The 24,728-nt window shown below is 42.8% G+C and overlaps 2 protein-coding genes across 3 annotated transcripts; both read left to right on the top strand.

Annotated features, from left to right (window-relative positions):
* Positions 1 to 153: 153 nt before the first annotated feature.
* KCTD9 (potassium channel tetramerization domain containing 9) lies at positions 154 to 18,772 on the top strand. Its single transcript, XM_006114191.5, has 12 exons — positions 154 to 365; positions 6,053 to 6,174; positions 7,575 to 7,618; positions 8,489 to 8,585; positions 9,063 to 9,121; positions 10,365 to 10,493; positions 11,130 to 11,197; positions 11,291 to 11,386; positions 12,433 to 12,582; positions 13,605 to 13,710; positions 14,059 to 14,192; positions 14,853 to 18,772. Exons 1-12 carry the CDS (start codon positions 318 to 320, stop codon positions 14,967 to 14,969), a joined length of 1,170 nt encoding a protein of 389 aa, XP_006114253.1. The 5' UTR covers positions 154 to 317; the 3' UTR covers positions 14,970 to 18,772.
* GNRH1 (gonadotropin releasing hormone 1) lies at positions 14,059 to 24,189 on the top strand. Of its 2 annotated transcripts, none has more exons than XM_089773734.1 (5): positions 14,059 to 14,192; positions 18,782 to 18,958; positions 19,470 to 19,611; positions 20,456 to 20,551; positions 23,949 to 24,189. In XM_089773734.1, exons 2-5 carry the CDS (start codon positions 18,879 to 18,881, stop codon positions 23,988 to 23,990), a joined length of 360 nt encoding a protein of 119 aa, XP_089629860.1. In that variant the 5' UTR covers positions 14,059 to 14,192; positions 18,782 to 18,878; the 3' UTR covers positions 23,991 to 24,189. The 2 variants fall into 2 exon arrangements, with proteins under 2 accessions (XP_089629860.1, XP_089629859.1); XM_089773733.1 differs by having other exon boundaries at positions 19,467 to 19,611.
* Positions 24,190 to 24,728: the final 539 nt, after the last annotated feature.

Genomic DNA, 24,728 nt, shown 5'->3' with positions numbered 1-24,728 from the left:
AGAAGGCGGGGAGTGAGTCGACCCCCCTTTTATGCAAATACGCCTCATGCCATTTGGCCGTGAAGGGTGACGCCCTACTCTTTTCAAGCTGCCTGACTGTAAGAGTTCTGATTGGCTACAACCGAGACCCCGCCCCCCCCGAGGCAGACCGCCCCCTGTCAATTCTCCCTGCCTAACCTCCACACACCTGCACCAATGAACGTCCCTCCCACCTCTGCATTCTATTGGGCAAGAGGAGGGGGAAGTGCGGCTCTGGTTGGGTCCCGGCCTTGTCAGTCACCGCTGCTGGTTTCCGGGTTTAGAAGCATCGTAGGAGCATGAGGCGGGTCACCCTGTTCGTCAATGGCACCCCCAAGAATGGGAAGGTGAGGGGGCAAGGGGCTCTGAGGAGAAGAGGGCGGGGGGGACTCCGGAACTTGCATGGTGCGGGAGGACGTTTTGGGGGGGGGCATGGGGACCCTGAGAAGAGGTGGGGGAGGGGAACTAATAGGGGGGGTGCGCGAGGGAGAGGAGACGTTGGAAGCGGGAGGGAATGCGAGGGGGGTTAAGGTGGGGGAGGAGCCTAGTTAGGGGCGGGGTCTGAGGGGTAGGTGTTGAGGGGGAGGAGCCTAGTTAGGGGCGGGGTTTGAGGGGTAGGTGTTGAGGGGGAGGAGCCTAGTTAGGGGCGGGGTTTGAGGGGAGGTGTTGAGGGGGAGGAGCCTAGTTAGGGGCGGGGTTTGAGGGGTAGGTGTTGAGGGGGAGGAGTTAAGGGGCGGGGGAGGGGGGGGCTTAGGGACGGGGTTTGAGGGGTAGGTGTTGAGGGGAGAGTTAGGGGCGGGGGAGGGGGGCTTAGTTAGGGGCAGGGTTTGAGGGGGGGGAGGGGGAGTTGAGGGGGAGGGGCCTAGTTAGGGGCGGGGTTTGAGGGGGAGGAGTTGAGGGGGAGGAGCCTAGTTAGGGGCGGGGTTTGAGGGGTAGGTGTTGAGGGGGAGGAGCCTAGTTAGGGGCGGGGTTTGAGGGGGAGGTGTTGAGGGGGAGGAGCCTAGTTAGGGGCGGGGTTTGAGGGGTAGGTGTTGAGGGAGGGTTAAGGGGGAGGGGCTTAGTTAGGGGCGGGGTTTGAGGGGTAGGTGTTGAGGGGGAGTTAAGGCGGGGGAGGGGCTTAGTTAGGGGCGGGGTTTGAGGGGGAGGAGTTGAGGGGGAGGAGCCTAGTTAGGGGCGGGGTTTGAGTGGTAGGTGTTGAGGGGGAGTTAAGGTGGGGGAGGGGCTTAGTTGGGGCGGAGTTTGAGGGGTAGGTTTTGAGGGGGAGTTCAGATGGGGGAGGGGCTTAGGTAGGGAATGGGGATTGAAGGGTACTTTGGGTGAGGACATGGAGGGAAGGCAGTGTAGCTCTCAGGAGGAGCAGGACTTGGGGGGCATGGGGAAAGAATGCCCCTGGTGCCCTGTTGATAGGTGAATGCTAAGGTCTCTGTCTGTGTATCTTTGTGGGTGTCGCAGGTTTGTGGATGGGAATTATTGCCTGTGAATCACAGTGTAAATCCTTGGGGGGAGAGGAGGTTGTGGTTGTTCTTGCAGGTTGTGTTAATTTGGCTGGGGTAGTGGGTAGATATTGTAAATCTTGCTGCTGCAACTCACACCGTTCTCTGGTGTAATGTAAGTACGGGCTGTAGAAAAATACAGGATTTTTTTTTTAAACATTACAAAATGTGGGTTTTTAAAAAATATGTAACTTTTTTTTTAATGCGTAGCAGCCTCTGTCTGCTGGGAGCTTGGACTCCCCACAAACAGGGGCCATTGCCAACACATGCTACTGCCTTTCTATCAGAAGCTTCTCTCGTGGACTGGCTCCCGCATGCCACCCCTCAGCTACCTGCTCTGCTGCCCCTGGTAGCTGAGAGTGTTGGTGGCATAGGGTTTGAGGAGTCAGTATAATCTGATAGTCCTGCTGTAAGTGTGCCAACTTGAGAGAATTCTGTAGTCAGCATGCACAGAACAGATTATGAACAGGAGGCTACCAGACAACTCACCAGCACCAGCTTCTACAGGCTTCTCTCCTATGATTCCACTAAACACCAAAAAGAACTAAACCACCTGCTCATGAAACTTCCTGATACAACTCAGGACCAGATTTACACAAACACACTCACAAACACCAACCAGAAGCTTTATATCTGCTACCCAAGATCCACAGACCTGGGAAACCCATCATTACAGGACAGTCACATTTTCATCACCTTATAGCGGAAACCTACCGACTGTTATAATTACCTGCATGCCTCTAGCTTCCATTCAACACACATTTCTCAGTCAGTTGTGTGACGGGGTGCGGTCACAGATGACCCCTTGGGGTTGCCTCCCAGGGTGCTGACACCGCCACTGCCACTGTCCTTCCTTCTCTCTGGGGCTCCTCACTGTCTGGTCTGGCTGGGCCAGTTCCGTTGGTCTCCCCCAGCCAAGGCCCTGAGCTGAGATCCCTGCCCCCACGAAGAAGCAGTACAGACACTGAACCACTCCAGGTCCTAGGAGAGTGCAGTTTAGAACCCAGCCTCCTGAGAGAGCACTCCCCAGATGGGATCAAACCCCAAAGAATTAGGTAAGCCCCCTTTAGCAATGAAAGGGGGAATGTGCACACTGGTTGCCTCCCCAGGTAACAATCGCTTACACTGGGTTTGATAGAAGATAAACATGGTTTTATTAAGTTGAAGCAGTAGGATTTAAGTAGTAATAAGAGAAAGTAGGTAGAGCAAAGTAGGTTACAAATAATCAAAAGAAACAAAACCGCTTGGCTAATTCTCCACTGAAACCTCAGTGCAAACTTAAACTCACCCTAAAATCTCTTTTCCAGCTGCCACTCTAAACCAGGGTTCTCTTCCCCAGCCTGGGGTCTCAGGCTCCTTCCTTCAGGTGCAGCTCAGCCAAAAGATCCAGGCCTCTGCTTTCCTATTCCTTTTGTTAAGGAGTTGAGGCCACTCCCTACCAGCCACTGCTCAGACTTAAGGATAAAAGATTGTTTAACAGTGGCTCATCTAGAATTTGCAGGTAACGCCCTCCATGTCTCCCATTCACACATTTGAAACTCACCAAGTATTCCCCACTCCTTGTGTCGAATTTTGTACACACAAATGACACATACAACAGAGTAAGATAAACAGAACCAGCAGATCATGACATGAAGATCAATAGGTTACATGAAATAATTCGCTCAAACCACCTTTGAGTTATGTATATGCATGTCCAAGAGTCCACTTTGTAAAGCATGGGGGAAGGGTCTGTCACTTAAAACTTAAATACTAACCTGGAGAAGTGGAAAAAACGGATTGACCGAGCCAGACAAGTACCCAGGCATCAGCTTCTGCAAGATAGGCCCAACAAAAAAAGCAATAGAACACAACTGGTCATTACCTAAAGCCTCCAACTTAAACTCCTACAGTGCATTATTATCAATCTGCAACCTATCCTGAAAAATGACCCCTCACTCTCACAGGCCTTGGGGGCATGCCAATCCTCACCTACAGACAATTCTTTCCCGTAACCACATAGTTCACCATCATATTCACCCAGGAACCCACCTCTGTGATCAACTCTGGTGCCAACTCTGTCCACACATCTATACAAGCGGCATCATCACAGGACATAACCACATCAGCCACCACTTCAGAGGCTCATACAACTGTACATCCATCAATGGGATCTATGCCATCAAGTGCCAGCATTGTCTCTCTGCCATGTATATTGGCCATACTAGACAGTGTCTATGACAAAGGATTAATGGACACAGAGCAGATATTAGAAATGGTAACACACACAAACCTGTTGGGGAACATTTCCACATCCCCGGGCACTCACTAATGGATCCATAAATGTCTGTACTATTTCAAAGCAATTTCAAAAGTCCCCTAGAGAGAGAAACTACAAAACATGGGTTTCATTTACAAGTTTGACACCTTGAATATAGGTTTAAACAAAGACCTGGCCTGTATGGGCCGCTACTTTCCACATCCTAGAAAAACTTAATGTTAACACATTTCTGAGACCGGATGGCATTCATCCAAGGGTTCTAAAAGAACTCAAATGGGAAATTGTTGAACTATTATCTGTGGTTTGTAACCTATCCTTTAAATCGGCTTCCGTACCTAATGACTGGAAGGTAGCCAATGTGACACCAATATTTAAAAAGGGCTCTAGAGGTGATCCTGGCAATTACAGACCGGTAAGTCTAACTTCAGTACCGGACAAATAAGTCAAAACAATAGTAAATAATAAAATTGAGAGGCATGTAGAAGAACATAATTTATTGGACAAAAGTCAACATGGTTTCTGTAAAGGGAAATCATGTCTTACTAATCTACTAGAGTTCTTTGAAGGGGTTAACAAACATTCGGACAAGGGGGATCCAGTAGATATAGTATACTTAGATTTTCAGAAAGCCTTTGACAAGGTCCCTCACCAAAGGCTTTTGTGTAAATTACATGGCCATGGGATAAGAGGGAAGGTCCTTTCTTGGATTGAGAACTGGTTAAAAGACAGAAAACAAAGGGTAGGAATAAATGGTGAATTTTCAGAATGGAGAGGGGTAATTAGTGGTGTCCCCCAAGGGTGAGTCCTGGGACCATTGCCTCTTCTTGCGTCTACACTGCCCTTTCTTGCGCAAGAAAAACCCTCTTGCGTGATGCCGTTACACCTATTACTTTTCAGGAAGAACGGCATTGCGCAAGAGGGTTTTTCTTGCGCAAGAAGGGGCAATGTAGACACTCCTTGCGCAAGAGCCTCTTCTGAAAAAAATGGTGGCTCATTAGGAATGTAAATGAGGCTCGGCGATATTCCATGCTTAGCCTCATTTGCATATTACTCGTGTAAGAAGCCATGAGTGTAGACATAGCCTAAGTTTGATCTGTTAACTGATTAGATGGGGAAGTGGGGAGAGGCTGTCCGCCACAGCTGGGCAGGAGCTGCCCCCATGCTGCAGGCAGGGGATGCTGGCTCCCAGCCCGCACAGGGGTGGGGGAAGAGGGCTGTCACCGCTGGAATAGCAGCCAGGTTGGAGCGTGCCTGCTTGTGGCGGGTAAGGTCCCATCTGTTAACCAGAACCAGTAAGCATCACCTATTGTGGCTAACCTTTCACATCCCTAGTTCAGTTCAATCTACTGTCTTTGGAATCACAAGCTGATATTTGGCAATACTCAGTGATTTAAAAAAATTCCATTTTGTGATGCATGTCAAACTGGTTCCTGTTATGGTACAAAACATATAAATTTGTTGAATGATAGAACATTCTAGTACTATTGTGCTTAAGAACTGTGCTATTTTTGACGGCTTAGTAACATTTTACCTGTTCACCTATAGAACTTGCTGCCGTATGGTATGTTGAGATCAAGAGCTTAAGATTCAAAAAAGCTTGCGTGTTTATATGGACAATGAAAACATTTACAATTAAGTTAGATTCTCAAGTCAGGCCAGGAGCCAAACATTAACAGTTGGGGGTTAGGGAATGTTCAGGTGTAGGTTGTTCAAAATTGCTCACTGCAAAGTTTGTTGAACTTTCCTGTTGAACATCTGGTATTGGCTACTTTCAGAATGGACTTGATGTATCACTGACCTCATCTGGCATGACGCTTCTTATGTTCCCAATCGTAAACACTTTGGTGCCTTGGAGACTTTTTTTCCCCCCTCCTCTTAGCTATTTATTCTTGGGGACTTGCTGTGTGTGTTGTGTGTTAAAGAAATTTTGCAATTTCATGAGCCAGTACACAGAGAATTAGCAGGATTTAAAATAAGAGGCTTAAGTCCTCCTAACTAGAGTAGGATTATTTTACCTGCTGTACAATCAGTAATTTTTTTTAAGTTTAATGCGTAAGTTGTTATTTCTTAGTTATTATAAAGATGCAGCCAAAAGAAACTAATGAGCTGAAGCAGTTTTAAAGAGAGGACCATTAGATTGTGGCATGGGGGCTTATTTTTCCCCCTTCATATTAGGTGTGGATAAGAAAGGTGTTTTTCTCTTTAAAAAAGCAGATTACGTGTCCAGAAAAATTATCCACATGGTATCTGCAGTACTAAATAACCTGTCTTCTCTTTATAGGTGGTGGCTGTTTATGGAACATTATCAGATTTGCTGTCTGTGGCTAGTAATAAGCTTGGAATAAAAGCAACCAGCGTGTACAATGGGAAGGGTGGACTCATTGATGATATTTCTTTGATTAGGTAATGTTTGTCCAAATAAAAGCTAGCTTAATTGATATAGATACTGATAGGCTGTTATAGGAAATGAGGAAAATGCTAGAGAAGCCATTTGACTGTCCTGTTGGTTCTTCGGTTAATAACCTGCCTCTAACAATGATCAATATCTGATACTTTAGAACAGGGGTTCTCAGGCTTCATTGCACAGGTACCCCCTTCTGACCACAAAAATTACTACATGACCCCAGAAGGGGGAATTGAAGCCTGAGCCCCATTGCTCCACGTGGGAGGGCCAAAGCCTCCCCATCCCAAACTGTCTCACCTCACCACCCTAATATGGGAGCCAGTTCCATTCCTGGGGCCGCCTCGCTGCTCCCAGGGTGAGCAGTGGAGGAGGTGGGACTTGAACCTAGGCAGAGGGCCTGTAACATAGGTGTTTGAAGTGGTTGGACTTTGGCTTTAGCTCCAGACACAGCAACTCTAAGCCAACCCAATTTGGGGTCCTGACCCATAGTTTGAGAGGAAAGCATCACTGGTTATCAGTTATAGAATGCTGCATGATTCTGTGTGGATTCTATCCTGACCCTGTTTGAAGCAAGAGAAAACTAGCACTTTTCCCCTTTAGCGTTCTCCTGTCTGCAGGTCATCTTAGGCATTTATTTGTCAAAACAAATGCTTTGATATCATAGCCAACTTGGGGGGTTTTTTTCTTAATTTTGAGAGACAAAATTAAACTGCTTGTATAAGTTGAATGTAATGATATTTAACACCTATAATTGTTAAACAGAAATGTGCATACTATACATTTCACAGGAGATGCAACTAATGAACTGAACTAAACTTGCTAAGTAATAGAAGGCTTGATTCTTGCCTGGTTTATACTGGTGAAATTTGGGGAAATCTCCATTGACATTAAGTGTTACGTTCATAAAAAATGGGAGATCAAACTTGACTCTTAAGTAAATGATAATCAATTTCCATTACCTCAATTGGTTGAGAGAGAGAAAAAAGACAGGACTATGCAGCACTTTAAAGACTGGTTTATTAGGTGATGAGCTTTCGTGGGCCAGACCCACTTCCTCAGATCAATTTGTGGAAGAAAATTGGTATGACCATATATACCAAAGTGATACAATTAAAAAAAAAAAAAAGTGAGCACATATAAAATTGACAAATCAGATTTTAGAATGGGGGGGGCGTGGTGAGAAGGGAAGGTTAGTGTCTGTGAGGTAATGATGCTAGGGGTGATAATTGGGGAAGCTATCTCTGTAATGGTTGAGATAATTAGCATCTTTGTTGAGGCCCATAGGTAAAGTGTCAAATTTAAGAATGAATGACAGTTCTGATTTAAGCATCAAATTTAAAGAGAGGTATCCATGGACTAATGACTTTTTATAAAAAAGTATACTTTCTTTTTTCTCCAGGGATGATGATGTTTTGTTTGTTTGTGAAGGGGAACCATTCATTGGTAAGTTTGGGGGGTTTTGACTAAAGTTTTGTCTAGGGATGTTAAAATGCAAATACTTCCCTAATCAAATAGTCAATAGACTTTTCTGTCAACTATTTGATTAGTGGACACGGGTAGGCAGTTGTGGTGCTCATTCTAGCTGGTGCCGATTCACAGCAATAGAGATGTAGCCGTGTTAGTCTGATCTTGCTGAAACAAAAGAGAGGACTATGCAGCACTTTAAAGACTAACAAGATAGTTTATTAGGTGAAGAGCTTTCGTGGGCCAGACCTACTTCCTCAGCAAAACGTCCCCAACTACGGCTCTTCATTGTAAAGCCCAGAGAAGCCGGCACTTAAAGGCACTAGCACAGCCCCTGCTCCGTGGGTCTCTTTTCATTCAGCAGACCACAACTCCCCCCCCCTCCTCGCCACACACAGTTGGGGTGTGTGTCTGAGGTCTGATTAATGAAAAGAGACCATGGAGCAGGAGCCATGCTAGCGCCTTCAACTGCTGTCTTCCCTGGGCTGTACAATGCAGAGTGGCAGCTGTGTGTGTGAGGTCTGCTGAATGAGGAGAGACCTGCAGAGCGGGGGCCGTGCTAGCACCTTTGCACGTTGACTTCTGTGGGCTTTACAATGCAGAGCAGTATCTGGGGGGAAGCGACCAGCCAATAGTGCTAATCAATAAGCTCCTGCTTATCAGTTGGTCAACTAGACACAAACATCTCTAGTTTTGATGCTTGAAGAAACAGATTTGAAGTAAATGTAAAATATATATGAAATTCTTTTCACTAGTGTGAAAATGGTGTTCTGAAGAGGTGTTTCATAATGTGGGATAATTCAGAAATACACTTGACTAAAGATCACTTTGTACATTTCGTCAATGTAGATCCTCAGACCGATGTAAAACTTCACGAAGAACTAACAGGGTCGCACACGGATTGGTTAACACTAAATGTTGGAGGCCGTTACTTTACAACTACACGGTGGGAAAATAACTATTTACGTTTTGTTTTCAAAGGGCTATAGATTTCCATGAGTTGATACTGTTAATTGCATTATCTGATTGTATGTTCACTTGATGAGTCTTCAGAGGGCAAATAAAAGAACATTGGGAAAAAAATCACTTTAGGGGAAAATCTTTCTCTGCGGTTTCTTAGTGTTTGCTATTACTGATTTAAAACAGTTTTTAGTATTAAAAACCTGCCAGAAAATTGTACTACTTGGAATTTTCTCTACTACACTTTAGTCAATCAAATAAGCTCTCGTCTTTTAAGATGTCTCATCAGAATAATTTTCTGATTCTTATGTAAAATAGGTCTGGTACAGCATTGTAATTTAGAGATGCACCTCTTACTATCATCACTTTCATAACTGTAGGTATAAGAAATTATTGATATGTTGCAATGTACCTTTTGAGCTAGGGGAAACTAAATATAAATTGAGTTTTCTTTATTTTTCAGGAGTACTTTAGTTAATAAAGAGCCTGACAGTATGCTGGCCCGTATGTTTAAAGGTAAAGGTTGGTATGCTTAAATCGACTTATTCCTTAAACAATAGAAATGCCGTCAATTTTCATTTTAAAAAAGTCACATGCTCCTTATGAGTTTGTTAGAGTACAAACACAGAACTTGGAATACTCTGCTTTTCACCAGTTGTGCTAAAAGTTTGTACGATATCTTGAAAATGTTAATTATAATTGGTAATACTCAGGGCTTGACAAGCGGCAGCAAGCCCCGCTCGCCAGCCATGCGGTTTGGCACACTGCGCATGCGCTGACCGTGCTGGGCATGCACAAACCGCTCTGCGGCGCTGTGCCAGGCTAAAATCTACTTGCCACTAGCGAGTAGATTGCCCTAATTGTCAAGCCCTGGTAATACTTATACTTTTAGTTGCACCTCACTTTGACAGTTCAAGATGTTGTGCTTAAAAGAAGCACCCGGGATCTTTTTCAGGGGGATAAGGCAACACGCCACATTTATTGAACATACATAGATCAATCAGTACTTTATCATATGCATATGATATATAACATTCATGCACTCACACACACACATACACACGCACGCACACTCCATCTTGTTGTTACCAATAGTTGCTCCCGCTAACTACACTGGTCAGGTGAGTTAGATGTGTGAGGGGTTGAGCTGGCCTTCTGCCGATCCGGATCGATGCTCCCATGTTGACAAGACAAAAGCCCTCTGCAAGATGCCTCCTATCAAGAGACAAAGATCCAGTCTGTGCTCCAGTAAAACTAAAAGGCTACATCTACACTGGCCCCTTTTCCGAAAGGGGCATGCTAATTTGACAGGTCGTAATAGGGAAATCCGCGGGGGATTTAAATATCCCCCGCGGCATTTAAATAAAAATGTCCGCCGCTTTTTTCCGGCTTTTAGAAAAGCCGGAAAAGAGTGTCTACACTGGCCCCGATCCTCCGGAAAAAAGCCCTTTTCCGGAGATCTCTTATTCCTACTTTGAAGTCAAATTAGCATGCCCCTTTCGGAAAAGGGGCCAGTGTAGACATAGCCAAACAGTCCAGTTCTGCTCTGATTTATGTTGATTCAACTACTGTATCTTGTGCACTCATATATATTGTTTTCTGTTTACAGTTGCTCCCTCTTTTTTTTCTGTGTGTCCCTTCAAGTAAATCATCACAATCTGTTAATTTTTGTAGTGTGAGGATACTTTCTTTTTATATTTTGATTACAACCATAACAGTTATCATTGTATCAAATTTATTTTTTTCTTTGTGTATTTGGAAACAGATGTCTGGGGAAATAAGCAGGATCACAGGGGAGCATTCCTAATCGATCGCAGTCCAGAATACTTCGAACCAATTCTAAACTATTTGCGTCATGGACAGCTCATTGTAAACGATGGCGTTAATTTGCGAGGTGTGTATTATCCCTACAGTACGTTCATTGCCAAAAGATAAACTGTGCCTCTAGGTACATCCACTGGTAACAGTAAGAGTTGTGTATGTTTACCTGCGGGTTTGTAGATGATTTTTAAAACTTTGGAGTATTTGTTATAAGTTTAATTCTGTGATTTACAATTTAATGAATCTTCATATCTATTCATCTTGAGGCTTGTCGGGATTCTTGGCATGCCCCAATCGAATACAATAATTCTGGATTTGATTCTTTAACCCACATGCACACTAGTTCTTCTTTGTCCCTTATGTAAAAGAAACACTGTGTTGGAAACACACTATTACTAAGGTCGATTATTTTTCCTTTATCTATGAATAAGGTCTTCTCCTTTTCTCCTCCCTTCTCATATGTAATGTAACGTATATGTTGATAGTTTTATTTTATATAGCTAGGGGATTATGTTTAAATTCAACAACATGTGGTTTTTGTCTTCCTGAGAGTTAAATGATGAATTAGGGAGAGAGAATTGAATTTATACCCTTGCAATTCCTAGGAACAGATCTGCACAGGGAAGTTTTAAAGATCCTTGTATCCCAGCAAAGGAGGGAGCTTGGCATTGTGTTTTCTAAATAGCCAAGTAACTTTCTCTTCTGCTAGGTGTCTTGGAGGAAGCCAGATTTTTTGGCATTGATTCATTGATTGAACATCTGGAAGTAGCTATAAAGGTAAATTTTGTTGTATTTGACTTTTTTAGAAGCAATTTTATCTCTCACTTCTATAAATGTTAGGATTAAACTTTTGATGCAACTTCCTTGCAGAATTCTCAGCCAGCAGAGGATCATTCTCCTATATCCCGGAAGGAATTTGTCCGATTTCTGCTGGCAACCCCAACTAAGTCGGAACTGCGCTGTCAGGTATAATATAAACTATAGTACTAGAGAGTCCAGTAGCAAAATGTCTTCTATCTCAAGTGACAATTAGTGATATGGAGACCAAGCCGTGTCTGTGGAGGATTTTTTTTCGCCCTCTATTTCCTTTTAAATGTTAGACAGGAGGTCTTGATTCAATGATATAGCTCAGTGGTCCCTAACGTTTCGTGGCTGCTGGGCGCCTGGGGGTGGGGCCGCCCATGCGCCGTGCGCCTGGGGCTGGCACCACACATGTGCCACACCCCTGGGGCTGGCACCAGCCCAGATGTTTTGGCAGGCGCACATAAATGCCCCGGCGGGCGCCATGGCGCCCACGGGCACTAGGGCGCCCGTGGGCTCCGCGTTGGGGACCACTGACATAGCTAATCCAGAACTAAACATGCAGAGAGAAGAAAGACCCTTTTGTTTTGCTTTTTATTGTATTATTTTCGGTTGAAGGTTTCATGTAGCAGCCATTGATTGAATTAATCCATTTCCTACTTAATGAACTAACATTACTGAGGAGAATGTATGAGGTTTTGTATTTACATTTCATTAGGTTTCCTACGGAGCAGGTGGCATTCTTATGTATATTTTTCTTTAATTTATAGGGCAAAGGACACTAGATAGCCTTGTATAATGTTGTAAATTCCTTAGGTATTTACAACAAATTTGTTCAGATCTGGATTTAAGTATAATTAAACATTAGACACTTACCTTCATTGTTTATCTTAGCACGTATGGGGATGAAATAGAATTATCAAGTCTTTTAAACAGATTGGAATAATAGTTAATGTGTAGAGATTTAGTGTTTTATAACTAAAAATACATTATTTTATTTGTAAAGCTTCTTACACAGTCCAATGCTCCAATATCTCTCTGATCTAAATATTTTCATCTTAGAAATGGGAGAATTGAGTCAGAAAGATTGTCAGCAGCCTCCAAGGGAAAGGTGTTAGAGATGAGATTAGAACTCTGAAGCTTCTGACTCAGTTTTGTACTTAAACATCTGGACTAAGCCTCATTTTCAATTTCTGTATTTTTTTTTTAAGGGTCTAAATTTCAGTGGTGCAGATCTCTCTCGGTTAGATCTTCGCTACATCAACTTCAAGATGGCTAACTTAAGCGGCTGCAACCTTGCCCATGCCAACCTTTGCTGTGCAAATCTTGAACGGGCTGACCTCTCTGGATCAGTGCTTGATGTGAGAATTGTGTCTTTAAAAGTCTGAGCTCTTGTGTATTACATAGAAGAGCAATAATTGGAACAAATATAAAACAGCCACATTTATTTTTAAAACCTCTGCAAGTACTTGAATGTACATGTCACTTCACAACCCTTATTTTAAAAATTTGATTACCCAAAGACTTGCCCTGGCCTATTTTGCTAGGTTTTTAGTGCCTGAAAAGGTTATAGTCCTTCCAAAAGTTTTGGTCTCCTTCCATCCCCAAATACATTTCTATAGAGGTATTGGTCTACAGTAAATAAGTAAAGCTTTAGGTCTTAAGCTTGCATTGGGTCTCTTGTAGAGCTGCTTTGTGCTATTGTGCTACTCGCCATCCTAGGAGGTTGGTGGGGGACCAGTATTGTAAGATTTCACTCTTCTCCTTAGATGGCAGCATATCCTTGCTTTAATGGGTTTCAGTGCCTTATTTTAGAACCCTGCAAATCCATGGATGTCTGCTTCATATCCACAGTTATCCATAGCTCATTTTTGCGGATATGGATGCAGATACATGTTTTGTATCCAGAACCCTGCAAATTTGTGGCCAATCGCAAGTATGTGCATCTGCAGATGAGTCTCAGATACCCACACTGACGTTTTTACAGATACGCATGCAGATACAAATTTTATATCTGCTCAGGGCTTGTATTTTAAAACTATGTTCATGCTGCCACTAATATTGGTATAACTTATGTCACTTGGGTGTGAATAAGTTACACAAACCTAAGCACTGGTGTGGATACTGTTAAACCAGTGGAAGAGTTGCTACTGCTGCCCGTTGGGGGTGAATTAAATCAAATCGATGGGAGACCTCTCTCCTATTGGCTGACAGCAGTTACACCGCAGAGTGTACACTGGTGCAGGTGCACTGCTGTGAGTTCTGTAGAGTAGCCATACTCTAAGACTATATGATCTGAACTATTGTTCTTACCTTTGGGTCTCAGAGTTCTCTGAGCTGTATGTAGAACATCACTGATGGCATGTACCTCTTTCTTTGCCAGTGTGCAAACCTCCAAGGTGTAAAGATGCTCTGTTCCAATGCAGAAGGGGCATCACTGAAAGGATGTAATTTTGAGGATCCCTCAGGCCTTAAAGCTAACCTGGAAGGTAACAAAAATAGTCTCTCTCTTTGGTATCCACATATTTTTGGGAGTCCTACAGACTAAAAGTGCAAAGAGTCCTGTGACTTTTGTTAAGTAGTACATGACAGAGGTTCATCCTTAATTTGTGGAATCAGTATCTGTGAGGGGGCTTTGTATGGAAGATTGAGAGCATGTCACTGGAAGGCAGGAGCTCCTGAAATCTAATTTTTTTTCTTCCGTGACTTGTTTTGAACTTGGACAAGTCCACAAAGCCCTGTGATTACCTAGCTTTGTGCAGGGGGTTGGCTGTGTAAATTTCACCCTTGAGTATGGGTCTTTGTTTTTGGTTGACCTATTGTTTGTGTTTTGTTAGGTGCTAACCTGAAAGGTGTTGACATGGAAGGAAGTCAGATGACAGGAATTAATCTAAGAGTTGCAACTTTGAAAAATGCAAAGCTAAAAAACTGTAACCTCAGAGGAGCAACTCTGGCAGGAACTGACTTAGAAGTGAGTAATGTTTTTGTTTCATACCCAGTAACTTGTCTAATAATTATATTTTCAGTTTAGCTAAACATCAGCATTTATAGAAGGTTTTAGCAAGGTTAATTCCTTTCAGATGGATTATCTATTAAATAGAACACAAGGATACTTTAAACTGGGAGCAATGAAGAAGCACTGATTTTTAAGTTTAGCAGCTGTCGGTTTTCTTTTAGATTTGTCCTCTTATTGCCCCAAATCATCCATATCTCATCCATATCTTAGCCAATTCCTTCACTAAAACTAAAATTGACCGAAGTTGTTTTTGGTAAGCAACCAAAATCTAAATCTGAAAGAGTTTACCAGGAATTGTAGGGTGTCCACTGTCCAACTGTCTCTACTTTGCTCTAACTACCATTCTGCAGAAGGGGGGAAGACTCTATTAGCTTAAACAAAAAACAGGACTATGTAGCACTTTAAAGACTAACAAGATGGTTTATTAGGTGATGAGCTTTCGTGGGCCAGACCCACTTCCTCAGATCAAATAGAGGACGAAAATTGTCACAACCATATATACCAAAGGATACAATTACAAAACTGAACTTTATCTATCACTTTATTAGCTTAGACTCTCATAGGATGATGTCCGTGTATGCTTAATCTGAAAGGCTTTTCTTTTATATCCCTTAGAATTGTGACTTATCAGGCTGTGATCTACAGGAAGCTAACTTGAGAGGCTCTAACGTAAAAGGAGCTATCTTTGAAGAGATGCTGACACCTTTACACATGTCTCAGAGTGTCAGATAGGGTCTGGGACAGTTGACTGGAATAATACATGCTGAAGAGGAAGAAATGAAAACACTTATTATGACTGTCTTTCTCCACCCACTCCTTTTATAATCTAGATATACCATTTATTAGACAATTTATATCCATAGTGCCTAAGGAAACACCTCTGATCACTTTTTTATGAATGTCGTTGGGGAAGTGGGCTGGTTTTAGAACCAGGAATGTTTGGTTTTCAAATAGGATTGTTTTAGCATCACCTCATTTGGAATGCATTTTTAGGATTTTAATTTAAAAAGCACAATATATGCAATTATATTTATTACATTTATAGCTGCAATATAAATATATGAAATGTTAAACATATACAGTAGCAGAAATGGTCAGGTTTACAATTAGTATTAGCATATCTACAGGTTTTTTTATTTATGCACAGTGTATTAAAGGATAAATGTGTTTGGGACTGGGTTCCCAATATATCTTTTCAGGTACTTTCTTTTTTTGGGGAAAACAAAACACCATTTCACTAAATTATCACAGGTAATATTACCCTGTAGTAGCTTGAATGCAAGTATGCAGAGGCTCGGCCAACTTCTGAAATATACATTGTAAGCATCCTTGCCTCTATATCTTCACTAAAAAAATGCACAGCAGAGCATTGTTATAATTATAACTTTAAATAAGCATGTTCCAAGACACAAACTACTTATTTAGCTGTTTCAACATTAGTGGAAAGTGCTGATAAGTGAAATTCTCTCTAGCTTATATGTGTCCCTTTCAGCACCAAGCATAAGTGCATGTGTTTGGGGAGGTGGTTGTTTTTTTTTTTTGGTTGGTTTGTTTTTAAACAGGAAATTAAGTGTGGATCAGGAAAAGAAAGATAGAGTTGACTCCTCCAGAAAGGTAAACAGAGGGGCTGTGTCTAGCCTGGCCACTTTTTCCGGAAAAGCACCCACTTTTCCGGAAAAACTTGCCAGCTGTTTACACTGGCCGCTTGAATTTTCGCAAAAGCACTGACGATCTCATCCAAGATTGTCAGTGCTTTTGCGGAAATACTATGCTGCTCCCGTTCAGGCAAAAGTCCTTTTCCGAAAAACTTTTGCGCAAAAGGGCCAGTGTAGACAGCAGAGATTTGTTTTCCGCAAAAAAGCCCCGATCGCGAAAATGGCGATTGGGGCTTTTTTGTGGAAAAGCGCGTCTAGATTGACCACGGACGCTTTTCCACAAAAAGTGCCAATCTAGACGCTCTTTTCCGAAAATGATTTTAATGGAAAACTTTTCCGTTAAAAGCATTTCCGGAAAATCATGCCAGTCTAGACGTAACCAGACTGTCCCATTCCAGTTACTACTACTGTGTATGGAATGACAGCCGTTGCCCTCTGCACACATGCTATGTAAGCATCTTGTAGGCTTAATTCAAGAAAGCCTAGATAGCATGGACCTTGGCCAGTGCTCCATGTTGGGCTTATTCAGAGCAGCTATGGGAGCCACTTACCTAGTGCAAAACCCCTTTCCATTACTGCTCTTTACCTGTGAGTGCACAGGGAGGCATGGAGTTTCTGCAGCACAGAAAGCCTTGTGAGATCTCTGCCTAGCAATGATGTTCACTCAGTAAGCTGTTTCCGCTGTAATACCAGCTGAGAACCTCTCATATATCTCCATAATTGTTCTTGTACACAAACAAGCACAAACCTTTTATACCAAATAAAAACTGGGTGCATCACAAATACTTACCTCACTTACCAACTCTAATACCCCAAAGTCAAAATCATCGTTAAAGTTGAAGGAAACACAAATATTACTAGTAGATAAAAACACATGTGGCATGATGTTAAACTTGCAAAGCTTGCCAGTGGGTAACAGTATTCTAAATTGGCACAAGAACATCTGTGCTTTGCCTTTTTAGCTGCAGAAGTGCAGATCTTGTGCACAAAGGAAGGTGATTTGGTCTTAAAGGTTACAGCAAAACTATTTATTTTCCTAGGAAAGGTCAGGTCTGAAAAATTGCTTGGTGAAGAAAGGGGGGGCAGCTGTAAGAGTCTACATTATTTTCCAGTTGTATTTAACTCCTATGTCACATGACCTTTTGGAGCAGAATTGGGATTCATCAGGCTCTTAGGCCTTTGGGCTTACTGGACATCACTGTCCTTAGGTGAAATGCAGTTGTATCTTCATGTCAAAATGTTGTATTTATAAATATCAGAGGGACATTTCTTAATGTACCACTTTCCTTCAGAGGAGAGTAAAGTACATGCATTGAAGGAAGAATGGATTGTATGGCTAGTTAAATGAATTATTTTTGTTTATAATTTTTGTAGCAGGCAGTCAAATGTATGGGAGAAATCTATTTTCATAATCCAATGTATGTAAATTATATTTAAACTATTTCACTGATATTCTCTTGAATAATAACAGCATAAGGCATTGTTCACTTACAAATAAGTTTAAGGTACCTCTCTTGCTACGACAAGGCTGCAGGAATAGCCACAAATGGCGTGTTCTGAAAATACAGGTCCTAGCCTAATGTAAACCGGCTGCATCAATAAATAGAATAAAATGTTTAAAAGGAGGCTAGTTTTTTAATTGAGTGAGATTGTGAAAATACAAGACATTTAAAATGCTTTGCCAGAACATACATGACTCTTATTTAAATGAATCAAGGAAAATATAAACTGGAAAAAACCTTACTTGTCAGTGAAAGGCAGATTAAGTTTTGTGCACGAAAAGCATTCAGATTTTGACCAGATTTTGAAAAATGCTGAGCAGACTTTCAAGACCACTCAGTTCCTTTTAGCCATCATAATTGGCGGGGGGCTCAGGAAATATAAGAAATAGGCAAAGAAACTGTGAGTTCTGTTCTATTCTGTAACTTTCTCCAAGCACTAAAACATTTTAAAAGCTTGATTAATTATAGCAGCAGGCGTAGTGTGTTAAATCTTTCCTGCTGAGATGTTACATTAGGAAAGAAAATTGCTCTTTCCTAAAGTAACTAAATCCTCAGAATAGTTTAATCTTTATCAAATTATTTGTAATCCATTAATCTGAAAGGGTATTCGACAACTGTGAATAGCCTACTGAACAAGATGGAGGGAATATTTTACTACCTACATGCAAAATGGAGTGCATGGGATACAAATTCAGATTTTTGCAGCTAGGTTTGCATTCATCTCCTCACTGTAAATGTCAATTGGCATATTTATAGTCTGCAATGCCTTTTAACGCCATAAAGTAAGGGTCATTGCTTAAAGGCATTAACACTGCTTTATTGCAGTAGTACATAGAAGCCCCAACTAGTACTGCATGGTGTTAAGTACTGTACAGACACAAAACAAAAAGATGGCCCATCAGACAACTTAAGTCATACAATTGGCTACGGAATCTTCTAAATTGTACTTTGAATTTTATAGAACCAAGAATATCCAGGCACTTAAAGATATTGGCCACATTTTCAGAAGGGCCACGTTTTCAAAGCCTGTCAGCATGCAATGGACACTCAATGTACTGAGCACTTTTGCAAATGTAATGCTTACTGGTGCCTAAATGGAAGCTGACCTTGGCCCTTGAGGTCGGATGCACAGAGATGCTTAATGATTCCCTTGCACATTTTAACTGTTGCACACAGCACTGTTTGCATCTCAGCAGCTCCAAACTTACTCAGGATGTACTTGCTACCTACAGTAATTATGAGCCATTGAAAAGAAAATGAGGCTTTTCCCTAGGGAACCTCTAAGTTATGGCTCCTTAAAATAAAGAGTTACTGTTATGCTTCTTAGTGACAATCCGCTGAATTGAATAGCTACACCAGCGTGCTCTGATTATGTGCTTCGCTTCAGGTACACTCTAGCAAATTTAAGAACAAAATTGCGGAGAGAATTAAATTGTCACCTGCTGGGAAAGCGTCAGGTAGAGGATGGATATATAAAAAGTACAATGACGGGCACAACATGCACAATATTTTCCAAAGAAGCAGAGTTGGAATTATTCATTCAGCAGCTTCCCTCATCGAGCAGGTAATGTCTTTGAGCATTACACATTTTGCACACTCAAGTTTCTCTAGTTCCTTGACTGGGAAAGACTGCAGAGCATTTCTCAAGCACTGAGGTATTGTAAGAGAAGCTGACTGGATCAGTTGCATGGTGAGATGGACTTGCACCAAAACTGAAACCTTGGGGAGGTGTTCAAATTGTGCAGAAAGTCCTCTTTATATTGGACTAAACCTAAAGTCTGGAGTTGAACACATCCAGACTTTTTAAATATGAGCTTGAATTGCATGTGTCATAATGGCAGCTGTGTTGGGTCAAAATTTATGATGCATTCCAGAAATACTAACAGTGATTTTTGTAGTAACAGAATTGAGGCCCCCGGCCCACAATATGATAAACTGATTATTGAATAATCTTAGGAGGAGGGCGGAATATGAGACCAATGAATTCTCGTAAGTAGAGGCACCATTGGTTTTTTATAGAGTACTCACCATCCTGGTTCACTCCTTGTACTTTTTTGCATTTTGCTTTCCAGTAGAATGGAGAAGACCCAAAAGTTCTTTGTAAGTCTTCTCTTGTTTGTCCTGTCTGTGGAGATTTGCTTGGCTCAACACTGGTCTTACGGCCTTCAGCCCGGAGGAAAGAGGGATGCTGAAAACCTGGTAGAATCATTCCAAGAGGTAGGTTATTGATTCTAAAATACTTTATTCATTGTGCATTACTCCGCAAACCCTCTCTAGTCCTGTGGGGGTTGCAAGCAGAATAGCAGCCTTAGAATCTAAAGGCTACATCGCAAGTAATCCCCCATGGATTCCCATCAGCCGGCTTAGACCATGGGTCTATGAAATGGTAGCTACCCAAGCCTAGCTGAGCACATTGCAGTTTTGCAGCACTGCAGCCGAAGCCAGCTCACACAGACCAGCTGTGGGTAGTTAATTGCAGTGCAGACATCCCTTGACGTGGGTCATTCATGCATTTAAAAAATTGTTTTGGAAAGGCTAATTTTGTTTTAGTGAAAGAGGTCAACTTGGCGGAGACTCATCGCTAACGGAAGAGGAGATACTGTCTGGGCTGCGGCCGTTTCCCGTGAGCTCCAAGGCGTGTTTTAGTTTAAAATCTGAGGAGCTCATGTTTGACTCAGAGAAAACCTCTAGGAATGAGAGGGAAATTGAATGTCTAGTTTCAGCCAGTCCATAACCTCTCTGCAATATTGTCAGCTAAGGTTCCAGTCAGCTCTCTTGTTATGGCAACACTCTCTCAACTCCAGCTCGGGTAGCTCAAGGAACTCTCTGGTAACTGATGGCCACTCACCTGGATTCGAACCAGTAACCAGAGCTAAAAACCTCTGTCCACCAACTCCATCCCTGAGTCGGATTCATCAGATAAGCCGCATCACACTGGTTCTCTGCAGTAGGAGGGAGGCTGAGGGAGTAGAAAAGCATGTCCATGCTAGCATAGGAGTGTGATCCTCTAGGCTAGCGGAAGAGTCTCTTTCCATGACATTTGTATCCTTTTCCAATTCAGATCGCTAGTGAAATGGAGAAAATGGGGGAACTGCAGCATTTTGAATGCACCGGCCCACAGCAGCGCTCCATGCTCGGTGGTCTGAAGGGAGCTCTGGTAAGTAAAAGCTTTGTTGCTATGGAAACTCAAAGGACCACTTTTTTTTTGTGGGGGGGGGGTGGGGGGGTGTCTGTACTTAGCGAGGCCACTGCACCAAATGGGGCTTTCAAAATCAATGTCTGCTAAATGTTACTTTCATCCCAATTCTGTGCAGCATTTGCAGCTCGTTAAGCCCCAGATCAGCTGACAGAGTTAAGGAATCGGACATCTGCAGATTTGCAGGGCGCTAATCAAAACCACTAGCCCTGTTTGAAAATCTCAGCTTCCACGTTTACACACTATTAACTATTACCCTCAAGCAACTGAGGGTGCGTCTACACAGCAGCGTTATTCCGCAATAACAATGCGAGTGTCTACACAGCCATTCCATTATTTCAAAATTATGAAATACCAGGCGGCTTATTTCGAAATCTGTAAACCTCATTCCGCGAGGAATAACGCCTCTTTTGAAATAGCTATTTTGGAATAGCGGTAGTGTGGACACTCCATGGCTGCTATTTCAAAATAGCTGCTCCCCAGGGCCATTGAAAGTAATGACTTCCCAGTGCCTGCTGGGGCTCTAAATCGAGGTAGCGTGTCCACATTAAGGGAGCCTGCCTCGGACTAATTTTGAGGCTTCCCTGTAGTGTAGACGTGCTATTTCAAAATAAGCGTGCTGTGTAGATGTACCTGACTGAACAAAAGCAAACCTAGGCTACCTGGAAAGTTGCGGCACTCAGAGGTTCGCAGAACGTATGGGCCAAATTCTGACACTGCAAATGTGTACACAAGTGTGCTTTGACTTCAGAGGGGAGCTACAGGTACTTAATTTTAAACTCTTTGGGGCAGGGATTTTGTAGAGCACCTAGCAAAAAAAGTTCCTGGGCTTAGAAGGCTCTACTCCCAGACACATAATGGCTGTGTCTAGACTGGCCACTTTTTCCGGAAAAGCGCCTGCTTTTCCGGAAAAACTTGCCAGCTGTCTGCACTGGCCGCTTGAATTTTCGCAAAAGCACTGACAATCTCATGTAAGATTGTCAGTGTTTTTGCGGAAATACTATGCTGCTCCCATTTGGGTAAAAGTCTTTTTCCGAAAAACTTTTGCGCAAAAGGGCCAGTGTAGACAGCAGAGATTTGTTTTCTGCAAAAAAGTCCCGATTGCAAAAATGGCGATCGGGGCTTTTTTGCGGAAAAGTGCGTCTAGATTGGCCACGGATGCTTTTCCGCAAAAAGTGCTTTTGCGGAAAAGCGCCCTACCAATCTAGACGCTCTTTTCCGAAAATGCTTTTAACAGAAACCTTTTCTGTTAAAAGCATTTGTGGAAAATCGTGCCAGTCTAGACATAGCCATAATGAAGAATAATGCTTTAAAAGTATCTGCACCAGGATCCTGTGCCCGTGGAAACCTTTATTGGGGAAATGGAAAGAGGAGGCAGTGAATCATATGAATGCTTCTTACCCATTTAGGAGGCAGTTGTTTTCTTCCTCTCTCACAGCTGAAGGCTCGCTAATTGGATTTTCAGGTTTGCTGATCTAAAATTACTTAAATATATTTGCAATCTTACATATGGCATGATGAAAGGAGTTTAATGCAGAGGCTTAAGAATTTATGCCTTGGGTATTAACTCTTATGTGTCCGCTTCTCCTATAGTAGATCTCAGGGGTTCTCTACCTTTGTCTTTGAGGCCCTGCCAAAAGTCCACATTTCAGCTGGTTTTCTGCTTATAAAAGCCAGCTCCAGTGCTAGGGGCTAGCAAGCAGTGCAGGTGCCTGGGATTCCACATCACAGAGTCTTTGGCTTTAGCCCCTGGTAGCAGGCCTCAGACTCTGGGTTTCAGCCCTGGGCCACAGTGCATCTGACACTGAGCCTTCTTGGTGGAGCCCCTGAGACTCGTTTGAGGCCCCTGCATGGGTTGAGACCCACTGATGTGTCATACGCTCTGGGACACTTGCTGCAGCCTGCACAGATCCCCCTCGTTTCCAGCTGCAGAACGATGCTGAAAATTCATTGTCCTTTCCCTCTTCCATGTAACCATTCTTCTAGTTGTCACAGAGATGTTACACAACCAACAACGAGAGAGAGACAGAAATGAATGGGAAGGGATGTGTCCAGGGAGGCAAACCTCAAGTCTACGTCTAGACTGGCATGATTTTCCGGAAATGCTTTGAACGGAAAAGTTTTCCGTTAAAAGTATTTTCGGAAAAGAGCGTCTAGATTTGCATGGACACTTTTCCACAAAAGCACTTTTTGCAGAAAAGCGTCCACAGCCAATCTAGACGCGCTTTTGCACAAAAAAGCCCCAATCGCCATTTTCGCAATCGGGGCATTTTTGCGCAAAACAAATCTCAGCTGTCTACACTGGCCCTTTTGCACAAAAGTTTTGCGCAAAAGGGACTTTTGCCTGAACAGGAGCAGCGTAGTACTTCCGCAAAAAGCACTGATTTCTTACAGTAGGAAGTCAGTGCTTTTGCGGAAATTCAAGCGGCCAGTGTAGACAGCTGGCAAGTTTTTCCGGAAAAGCCGCTGATTTTCTGGAAAAACCGGCCCGTTCAGACACAGCCCAATGGTTTCCCAGAGGGAATACATATAGAGGTGCTGATACTAGAATTTATCCTCTAGGTCCCATATTTGCCTTGGGTGTTGCATGCTGTGTGCCTGTCTTGTGTAATGTGTGTCAGGGGTTCTCAATAAGATGAAAGGCTTGGCCAGGGGTTAGTGAGAGATTCAGAATAGGATTCAACTCCATGCTACAGACTTCAAGCCATTTTGGGGCCTAAACTCCATTTGGCCCAATGGCAGCAGATAGGCACCTACTGCATACCACGGTGGTAGGAGCCATACAAAGCACTTACCTCTTGCAGATTGGGGGATAGACTATATCACTAGCATCCTAGGCTACAAGAACAATAGACGTGGCAAGATCAATCAGTACTCAAAATGCAGACTGGGTACTGCAGGAAGTGGTGTACTGCAGGTGTGACCATACTGAGATATGCCAGAGCAGAGAGTAAGTGTTTAGCTCTGGTATTCTAGGCAAAGGCTCAATTTGTATAGGGACACTTAAAATATTGATATTTCCAGACACTACATTTCTTCATTCCGTGTCCTAAATCATAGTTGCTATTCATTGTTCAACAGTTGCTATGTTGCAATCAAGGAATGGCTGCTTTTCAGCGATAGGCTAACTACTTGATGTGGGATTGGGAAGGAATGGTTATCAATGTTAAGTGGTGGTGTACTGGAATATCTGCTACCCGGGCAGGTGGCAGAGATCAACTTCATTCAAATTTCTGCAGCCCAAGCCCTCTTCCTGAGAGAATGCATGCAGAATAGTATTTCACCTGGCCTTAAAATTCCAAACAAACTCATGTTTCTGTTTTTTTTTTTTTAAACCCAATCATACATTGTGTTACAGGCAAGTCTGATTGAAGGAGAAGCAGGGCGAAAGAAGATTTGAATTCATGAAGGCAAATGAAACACAGGACCCATTGCTGTACTGTTTCAAAGCAATGATTTAGCACTAAGGTCTGATCCTTGTTTAGATCGCTATGTCCTGTGCATAAATATTCTAATAAAAAATGTATTGAGAGGCTGAAAAATCTTTGTGGGTAGAATATTAGTTCTTGGGTAAAATAAGTGGTCCCTGGGGGGGGACAACAGAATGGGATTCTGTTTACCACTCTGCCACTGACCTGTTGTATGATTTTTCACATATACAAGCACAGGCTGCGTCTAGACTGGCATGATTTTGCGGAAATTCTTTTAACGGAAAAGGTTTTCTGTTAAAAGTATTTCCGCAAAAGAGCGTCTAGATTGGCACGGATGCTTTTGCTCAAAAAGTGCTTTTGCGCAAAAGCATCCGTGCCCAGTCTAGACGCGCTTTTGCGCAAGAAAGCTCTGATGGCCATTTTAGCCATCCGGCTTTCTTGCGCAAAAAATGAAGGTGCCTGTCTACACTGGCCCTCTTGTGCAAGTATTCTTGCGCAAGAGGGCTTATCCCTGAGTGGGAAAGTCAAAGTATTTGTGCAAGAAGCACTGATTTTGTACGTTAAAGTCAGTGCTCTTGTGCAAATTCAAGCGGCCAGTGTAGACAGCTGGCAAGCGGCTGCTTTTGCGCAAAATCTTGCCAGTCTAGACGCACCCACAGGGGTCTAGCTAAACGAGTCCCTCATCTTGGTTGGGGCCTCTGAATGCG

Source organism: Pelodiscus sinensis, chromosome 28 (genome assembly GCF_052426305.1).
Source record: "Pelodiscus sinensis isolate ZL-2025 chromosome 28, ASM5242630v1, whole genome shotgun sequence".
Classification (NCBI taxonomy): domain Eukaryota; kingdom Metazoa; phylum Chordata; order Testudines; family Trionychidae; genus Pelodiscus; species Pelodiscus sinensis.
This window is presented reverse-complemented; position numbering and strand designations above follow the sequence as displayed.

Bases quoted from the DNA above. Each gene is read 5' to 3' on its own strand.
- KCTD9 (XM_006114191.5), top strand. From the start codon at position 318: ATGAGGCGGGTCACCCTGTTCGTCAATGGCACCCCCAAGAATGGGAAG. The intron at 7,619-8,488 runs GTAAGTTTGGGG...TCGTCAATGTAG, and splicing joins TGAAGGGGAACCATTCATTG to ATCCTCAGACCGATGTAAAA. The intron at 14,193-14,852 runs GTGAGTAATGTT...TATATCCCTTAG, and splicing joins TGGCAGGAACTGACTTAGAA to AATTGTGACTTATCAGGCTG.
- GNRH1 (XM_089773733.1), top strand. From the start codon at position 18,879: ATGACGGGCACAACATGCACAATATTTTCCAAAGAAGCAGAGTTGGAA. The intron at 19,612-20,455 runs GTAGGTTATTGA...TTTCCAATTCAG, and splicing joins TGGTAGAATCATTCCAAGAG to ATCGCTAGTGAAATGGAGAA. The intron at 20,552-23,948 runs GTAAGTAAAAGC...ATTGTGTTACAG, and splicing joins GTGGTCTGAAGGGAGCTCTG to GCAAGTCTGATTGAAGGAGA.